This window comes from Amblyomma mixtum, chromosome 5 (genome assembly GCF_055824585.1).
Source record: "Amblyomma mixtum isolate Tamu chromosome 5, ASM5582458v1, whole genome shotgun sequence".
Taxonomy (NCBI): Eukaryota; Metazoa; Arthropoda; class Arachnida; order Ixodida; family Ixodidae; genus Amblyomma; species Amblyomma mixtum.
In genome coordinates this window covers 148,284,825-148,293,779 of record NC_143016.1, presented here as the reverse complement: position 1 = coordinate 148,293,779, position 8,955 = coordinate 148,284,825, and the positions used below count along the sequence as shown (strand labels likewise).

At 47.4% G+C, this 8,955-nt stretch overlaps 1 protein-coding gene across 1 annotated transcript; it reads left to right on the top strand.

The window, feature by feature from the left end:
* The first annotated feature begins 1,738 nt into the window (after positions 1–1,738).
* Positions 1,739–8,498, top strand: LOC149344120 (uncharacterized). Its single transcript, XM_089547150.1, has 2 exons — positions 1,739–3,256; positions 8,118–8,498. Exons 1-2 carry the CDS (start codon positions 1,739–1,741, stop codon positions 8,496–8,498), a joined length of 1,899 nt encoding a protein of 632 aa, XP_089403276.1.
* Positions 8,499–8,955: the final 457 nt, after the last annotated feature.

Sequence of the window (8,955 nt, the reverse complement as noted above, 5' to 3'; positions counted from 1 at the left end):
TCAAAGGGATCAGGAGCCCAAGGAATAAACTCAAACAAGTTGCAAAAGTCGCAGAAGAAGCAGTGGTGAAATTTATCCCCGTGTGCGATTCCATCAATATTCAGTTAAGAACACCAAATTCGCATTCAAAACTCCGGTAGTTGTGAAATTTCCTTACGCTCATTACTTATGAAGATTGGGTGGGCCCAGGAATGACGCGAAAGGACGGACGCCGAGGATTTGTGCTTTTTCCTGACACCTTTCATTTCACTACTGCCACTTCCTTCCCGTGCGAAGTTCATGAATCAGCACTACAGATGCAGGTTGTGCACAGCGGCACATTTTCCAAACCTGTTCTTCGCATTAATAACCACTGACGCGCACAAACGCTTAACAGCATTCGCTGTATGGTAAAACGAGTCCGGCAAAATAAATTAATTTTATTCGCTTGCTGTGCGATGTATCTCGCAAAAGAGGAACGAGAACGGATCCAAAGACGTGTGGTAAACTAATGCGTCTGTCACAAAGACCACACTGTCGTCGAGTCACGCTAAAGAAGAAAAAGACACTGCCCAAGAGTGCACTCTGCCTTTGTTGACGTGAAAATGGGCCTACGCCAAATTGCTCCGCTCGGTTCTTCAACGGTTTTTGTCGTCGAAACCTTCATCCTAGTGAAGTCCACATGGTAGCGGAACACTGCTCCACAGATGACAAAAGCCACAATCCGTTCGGTCTTGCCTCCGCGCGGAGAAAGAGCGAACATCAAAACCTTTACGCATGGTACGCATCCGTTGATGTATCCAATTAATAACCATTTGTGTCGAATTCAAGTTACAAAGTTTTTGTTTCCCGGCAATAAACTGTTTTATTTTGATCCATACCAGAAAACTTTTTTTGAGCCATAGTGGCTCAGTGGTTATGGCACTTGCCTGCTGACTCTAAAAACGCGGTTTTGTTCCCGGCCGCGGCCGTCACATGTCGATGGAGGCGTAATGCTAGACGCCTCTGCACTGTGCGATGTCAGTGCGCGTCAAAGAACCCCAAGTGGTCGAAATTTGCGAAGTCCTCCTCTACAGGCTCCTTTGGAGCCTGCGAGGCTTTGGGACGTTAAACCCGAATAAAACCAAAACAACCCTTTTTCAATTTCTCCCATGAAACTTAAATTTGGGTCAGTTCTATGTCATCGATTATAGCTTCGATCCAGTCTGACACACTCAACGGAAAAAAAGGCATAAAATGTCGTGTTATGAAGTCACGGTCGCAAAAGTCAGGGCAAAACGGCCTCAGTATTTTATTCAACAAATTAATTGTGAGGTTATATGCGTTTGAAATTTGTCATAACTGTAAGAAACTGAATACTGAGACTGAAAATGCCACTCCTTTGGTAATTTTTTTCCCGGATGCTTCCCATGCTAAGCCAAAATTTTCGAGGATGGTTTCCGCGCGCGCATAGCGATGCGGGTGAACGTCAGAATACCATGATGATAGATGCCAAATAGAAGAAAAAGTGTCTTTATGCTTCGTTCCCGTGATAGCGATCATATTCGCGCTCGAGAATGACTGAGCTGATCCCAGACCGCAGGCATAAGCTGATCCGTCACATCGTATCTTCATCAAATAGCTTGATGCCACACCCATCCTACATTAGTCCGCGAATCGCGCGCGGTTCGCTTACTGTTCCTTTTTGCTTCGCCGGGCACGGAACGTGGCAGTGGCAGCTGGGGACGTTAGCATTGTGGAAACCACTTAAGCCCAAATGATGGCGGACTTGGCATCTAGCGAAGAAAGATGCTCCCGTCTGTTTTTGCCGAGCGAGATTATCGTCCACATCTTGAGGTTCCTGGGCCCCGTAGACCTCAAGGCCGTTGAAAGAACTTCGCGTAAGTTGGCGAGCCTGGCTCGCGACCCATACCTTGTGCAAACCACGAAGTTTCTCCTGAACTACCCGGCGGAATCCCTTGTCGACTACTTGGACGAAAGGCGCGTGGTGACGATATCTGAACTCGACTTGAACGGCTATTTAGCCGCCGAATCGAGCACGGTGGAGAGGTGCGTTCACAAGTGCGTCAATCTTAAAACACTGCGCTGCGCGAACACCCGTCTGTTGCCGACAGCGGTGCTTCGCCTTCTTCGAGACAGGCTTCGTTGTCTACAGTTCCTCGAATGGTCAGTCCTGGGTAGAAAAGACCACCAGCGGGATGTGGACAGTTTTTCAAGGCAGCCACCCAACAATGACAAGCAGCCAATAATCCCTGAAACGTTGCGCGGCATGTATGTTGAGGTGTCACCGAACAGACGCAACAAACTTTTCTTGTGCTCGGTTATCAAGCGTTGTTCCAACCTTCGCAACTTACACTTCCACGAACTGAAGTTTTGGTCAGAAGATGAAACAACCGCGTACAGTGTGCTCGAGAGTTACCACGACGCGACAGCGGGGAAGTTTGAGACATTCACCTTCACCGATGACCGCGCCGATGTAGACAAGAAAGCGGCAAAGACGCTGCCTGCAGACGCATGCGTTCAAGTGCACGCGCCCGACTCTCTTCTCAGCATTTTCAAGGCAAGCCTGAATATATCTCCTTATGTAGTCGTCAGGCTGAATCCGAGGCCATCGACGAACTGCGTGGTCGTGGACAGGAGAACGGCACATCTAGTACCGAGAGGTTTTTCGAATCTCTTCATTGTCATCAAAGATGACCCGTTTGCAACTCTCGAAGCGGCGGCTCGTTACCATTGGCGACGTAACACGCGAGCGTTGACATTGACAATCCCCGCTGCTCAGATGATGGCCTTGAATTGTTCCGCAAGTCCCGCCGGTACCGCCTCTTTCCTCCAGTTCCTCAGAGGATGTCTCAGCCTGAGAGAGCTGAATCTTGCTGCATTCCATTTCGAGGAAAACTTCGATTGCTGCTCCGTTCTGGCTGACGCCGGCCTCAATGGTCTACGCGCACTAACCCTGCCCGCATGCGCCCTTCGTTGCTGCGGGCGACTCGAACAGCTCGCCAGGGCACGTTACAGGCTGGACGAGCTAGACGTGCGTGCTACTCTTACTGCGCAGCCGCCGGCTTGTTTATTCTGCAACGATCCTTCCACTTGCACCGAAAAGGTATTCGAGGGACTGCGCCTAATACGCCCCCTGAGGCGCCTTACCTTGTGCGATCTGCCACACGTTCTCGACCTGCACTTCCTCAAGGGCTGTGTGCTTCGTGAACTCCGACTCCGCAATCTGGGACCCGGGTGCTTTGCCACATTGGAAACAATAGCAGCTCTGATAGAGGTGAGCACCTTTATAAATTTGCACAGGCTAAGCCTTAGCGATTGTGTCGTGCCGCTAGCCCAGTAATTTTACAGGATGCCTATTCTCCACTTTTTTTGTGTGTGTGCAGCGGTGAACTAACTACCTTTGGGAGAAATATAGGAGATACAAGATCTAAAATTGCAGGTGTCCAGTATAGTCAATGAATATAAGCATAAAGTTGCAGCTGCTACGTTCTCTCAGTGTTTTAAACACAACAAACCGATGCTGTCTGGTTTGCGTCATACCGAACTGGTTCATTTGGCGGAATTTTAAAATAACTTTCTGCTGCTACTCAAGACGTCTAGTAATATAGATGGTGTAGTTAGTGGAAAATACTCATCCACATGCAAGTGTCTAAATGCTGCTCCACTTGCTGTTGTGCTTAACTAATTGTCAGCAGGCAAATATCGATCTTTAAAAAATGATAAAATTCTTGCCGCAACGAATCTAGAAGTCACCAGTATCTGGACCCGTTATTAATTAACATGCGTTATAGGGCTAGTTGGCTCATTCTCAGAATTCTTTTTTGCGCACAGAAAGACGACACAATAAGACAAGGGAGACAGGATGGAGCGAAAACTTTCAACTGTTTTATTGAGGAAAAGTACATGATAGATATACAAAGAAATGGATAATCATAGATGCCACGTGCAAGCCAAAAACCTGGAAAAAGCACAAAGGAATAGCACAGGCTTCTCACATCTTATCTAATTTATCTAGAAAGGCGAAATCTTTGTCATATAACGTCACCGATGGCGTACTAACACAAGAACTACCGCCTTTCTAATAAAGTACGCCTCAGCCAGTTCTCGCGCATCCGTGTCAGTGCTCCTGCGAAAGATGCTTGTGCCTTGCAGCCTTGAATCACACATTGTTTTTTTTTGCTTTTTGGTTTTCTCATTTTCTTTTCCACACCCACTGACGTGTGCCGGAAGGTCGGAACCGATACCATTCCTCAAGGAAAAATTGTGTTCCCTTAGACGCTCATTAGCACATCGGCCCGACTGCCCAAAGTGCACCTTCCCACACCTTCTTAGCAACGCACTTGAGGCTATCAGCCACTTTATGCTGGTAGCGGACGACTACAGGTTTCAATCTATTTTGTGGAACTGCGACCGTTGACTTGTTCCTTTTTCTTTGTCGTTTAATCTTCTTGATTAGAGCTTCGGCAACTGAGCTCACTACTATCAAGGGATAGCCTGCCTATTTTAGCTTCGTCACCTGATCGTGAAAGCTTTCCTGGGCCATGTGACAACAAGGGTATCTTAAGGACGGCTCAAGGCATATCAAAGCGATAGCATAGTTCACAGTTTTTGGTTGCTTGGAATGAAAATGCACTATTTTCTTGTGCGCACGCGGTCGGTATTTCCATTGAAAGCATGAGTCTTTAAGGGTTATTTTCAAGTCTAAAAATTGCTAACCGCTGTCATTGACTACTTCAAAAGTGAAATCCAATCCTTTGGCAAGCTATATAAATTTAGTAAGAATGACCTCTACGATTTGCAGATCGGCCAAAGGTGAGTGTTTCTTCGTAACAATGAAAAAAATCGTCTACATAATCAGTCTTTATCGTGCTACCGTTCTCGAGCGCCTGAGTCAATGCTTTTCTACCCCGGAGACAAAAATGTTGCAAATCACCGGGGCCATTCGTGGCCCGATACAGATTCCTTTCTTCTGTACATAATCATACCGTTTAAAGGAAACAGTGGTGGAACTGAGATTAAACTCTAGGAGTACTAAGTTGTCAACCCACATACCAGCACTGTTTTGAAAAAACACCGCTCTGTTCATTTATATGCAAAGCCTGACAGGCGCCAACAACTCGCTTTGTGGAATAAAATCGAACAAGTCAACAAAATCTACAGAAAAAATTTGTCCTGTTGAGTTTGTTTCATGCAAGAATTCCATAATTTCAATGCTATTCTTAATGACAAACGGGTCGTCTCCTGCCAGTCCGTTTGAGTTCCTTCAGCAGGGTCCATGCGCGTAGAAAAGAAAATTAAAAAAAAAACAAAGTAAAAAAACCCATGTGGGATGCAAGGCTCCAAGTCACTAGCATCTTGTGCAGGAGCACTGACACGCTTGTGCGAGAACTGGCTGCAGCCTAGCATATTAGAAAAGGCGGTAGTTCATGTGTTAGTACACCATCTGTGACATTCTATAACAAAGATTTTGCCTAACTAAATTAATTAGATAAAAGTTGAGTTACCTGTACCCTTCCTTTGTGCTCTTTCAGGGTTTTTTTACTTCCACCTGGCATCTATGATTATCGATTTTTTTAGTATAAATATGTACCTTTCCTGAGTAGAACAGTTGAAAGTTTGCGCTCCGTCCTGTCTCTCCTGTCTAATTGTGTCGTCTTTGTGAGCGAAAAAAAATTCTGTGTTTATTCATGACTGAAAGCACTAAGTTTTGTCTCGCAGCATAATAAAATGCTTTTAGAACCTTAGTTCGGGCCGCTATTTCTTAGGCAATGCTTCACAGCTTATGGGTAGTGGCGGTTGTCATCAAGCGCTCGATGATCACTTCAAGCGCTCTGCGAAACTGGTGTTGAGGAAAGATGTTGCAACCGTCTTCTTCCACAGTGGACACCTAAACCGCGGCGTGAGGGAAAGGTGGAAAGAGGCAGTGAAAGCAGAAATAGCGGAAGCGGCGCAGTAGAGGAGAGTTTGGGATAAATTTCGGTCACCTGAGGTTGTGAACCTTGCACTGACATTGCAAGTAGTAGCAGTAAAAGTATTTGTTTCGAAGGAGAAGAGTTAGAGCATAGGGGGTGGGGGAGAGGTAGATTGGAGCTTCAGTGGTCGATCATTCCTGTTCCATGATTCCCGTTTGCCACCGGCGCCGCCTTGGTGGTCGTCACCAGCTTAAGCTGTATGCTCTGGTCGGAGTAAGTCAGGAGGGCCTGCCACTGCTTTAGACTGTGGCTAGTTATTTTTCGTAATAATGGGGGTTTTTTTTGTTGCAAAGCACGGCGATCTGCTTGTGTTTTGTCTCCATGGAAACGCAGCCGACGTGGATTACACTAACCTGGCATTGCGTCCGGCCCATGTGCAGGACGCTTCGAGAAAGCGCTGTGCACGTCGAGAGAGGCACGCCTCATACACGACGTTGTTCTGCGTCATGGGCTGCAACTTTGAAAATTTGATTTGGAGGGATTGTAGCGGCTCACTAACTGTTTCACTTCGAAGTGGACACCCCAACCGCGTCGTGAGGGAAAGGTTGAAGTAGGGAGTGAAAGGAAGAGAAACGGGGTGCCGTAGTGGAGGGCTCCAGAATAATTCAAACCACCTCCGGTCTTCAGCGTGCATAGACATTGCACAGCACATGGGCGCCTTCTTCGTATCGCCTCCATCGAAACGTGGTCGCCGTGGTCGGGTTCGAACCCGGGCGCTCCGGCTGCTCCTTTCTGTCTGTTAAAGAAGCCACATTCTATGTTTCCACGCACTATGAGACTGCTCCATGGTCTTTAGCAACTACTAATAACTTTGACAGAGACGAGCACTTCGTGATTTTGGCGTCCCTCGTTGGTTTAGAAGAACGGACGCAAAATCAGCAGAGGAAGTGTGCTCGTGTGTTCGCCTATGCTCACTCGAAGCGTCGAGCGTCGCACTGGAAACTTCCCAAAGTCGCTTCCTTCGGTTGCTAGGCTGTGTTAGGGCGTTGTCATCAGCATCGCAAAGCTTCACTGGCCAGTGGCGCTGACGATTCGCTCCCAGTCCAAATGTTGCTCTGGGGTGACGCACTGGCAAGTCGCATGGAGGAACAACGTCATGCAGAAGCTGGGTCGAAGGAGGCGGCGAAGGAGCACGGGCCCTCGCGTCTGCGTAAGCGTTTATGGCTGGAGCAATGGACCGCGGCCAACCGTGTAGTGCGTGCGCTCCCCAAGGTGCTGACGCACGAGATCCAAGCAGCCCGCGAAAGGTGCCAGAGACTGCGGGCTCAGCGTGCAGAACGCACCTTCATCTGCCTGCCGTATTACGGCACCGCTCACAAGCACTAAGCATTTATTCGCAAAAGCACAACCGTCGTAAAAGTACAACCGAAAACTTGTTGTGTGGAATCGATATACATGGTGTTTCACCTAAGTCTTTTACACAATTTAAAAAAAAAAACGCATTGAGAGTTGGAAGAGCGCTTTTTTCTGCATAAGTAATGTCCATATCAGTAATATTCATATCAGTACTAAGTAATATCCATAAGTAATATCCATATAAGTACTAAGAATTTCGAAAACGGGATTACCCTTAGCGCTGCGGCCGAAGAAATTTGGCTATTTCCACACGTTACTCGGACTGGAGAGGTTGCTTTGCCTGCAAGCTTCTCGAAAGCGCATGTGTTTTGCTGCGATGTTGGCAACATTTGTTGCGCCACAGCGCCGTGGGTATCGGGTTTCTGAAATTCCAAAACTTATACGAATATTACCTACGATGTGTAACACGGCTTTGAATAATTCAGGAGCCTAACATTGATTAGGTTGAGGCGACCTAAAAGGAAATAAAAATAAGCCTAACAGTAATATTTAAGTTAACTATTCAATATTAGTTAAACAGCTTGCTAGTTAGCACGCCTTAGCTGTATTCTGATGTATTTCACCGCTGGCAGTGCTATGCTGAAGAAAGAGATCGTTTAACTTATAATGATATTTCTGAACATTGTACGAAATCTTAGCGGAAACATCTGGTATATATTCCTCTTAAAGACCAGCATTCCGACTCTTCCGATTATTGCACGTCATTTTACCATCCGTTCATGTTGTTGAGGCATACCATGCCTTTCGCGCCGTTTTCTTTCCTCCCAGCGTTGACGAAGAATTGAATTTCTGCAATGCGTTTTACAGGTAATGGAGCATCTGGAAAGCCTGAAACTGGAGGGTAACATCGTCTCCTTAGACCTGTGCTTCCTCAGCCGAGGATGGAGGCACGCTGCGCGGCTTCGCCGGCTATGCATTACGTCTACCAGCATACAGCAGTTACAATCGCACGACTTGATGGTCGAACTTAACCAACTCTTCCCAGATGCTGAGTTCATCCATGTGCATGGCTGGATACCCGGCGTGGAACGTGAGCGCTTCAATCACATCCTGCCCTCGGTAATCGGTCCTTACAGAAAATACTCGTACACGGAACCCGCGTATTCCGCCCACCGCACTCTCCTCTGTAAGACGCACGACCTCGTTTCTGCCCCGAGGCCGTACAACTGCGGTCCAGGCCGCTTTTGAAACTGGTGGGGCCAAACATGCCGACCTCAATACCATGCCTTCACACGCGCTCGCATATGCACCAACAGAAAACTGTTTCAAGAAAGCCGAGCAGTTGAAATACATTCTTCTGCCGTCGCCATATGTGCCATATGTAGTGCCATATGTGCACAAGGTAGCCCACCACTTGAAAAAAGTGGCCAACAGACATGGCGTACCGGCCGTTTTCTCGGACCCACGCAAGCTGGCATAGCTCTGCGCGCGCATCGCGAGCAAAGACAAGAGTGGGTGTCGCATCAGACATGCAAAGAAGTTCACGAATTGCTGCATCGGGGTGGTTTACGAATTACCGCTGTCATGCGGGAAGGCCTATATGGGCCAAACAGGGCGGTTCATCAATGAAAGGGCAGGTGAGCACGCCAGGTCAGTAAAAAACGTAAGTGGTGCAAACTTTTTCAGCACTACGCTTAGTGTTATT

What these genes read in the sequence shown, in the direction of transcription:
- LOC149344120 (XM_089547150.1), top strand. Translation starts at nt 1,739, where the DNA reads ATGGCGGACTTGGCATCTAGCGAAGAAAGATGCTCCCGTCTGTTTTTG. An exon ending in CAATAGCAGCTCTGATAGAG is followed by an intron (nt 3,257 to 8,117) that starts GTGAGCACCTTT and finishes TGCGTTTTACAG; the next exon opens with GTAATGGAGCATCTGGAAAG.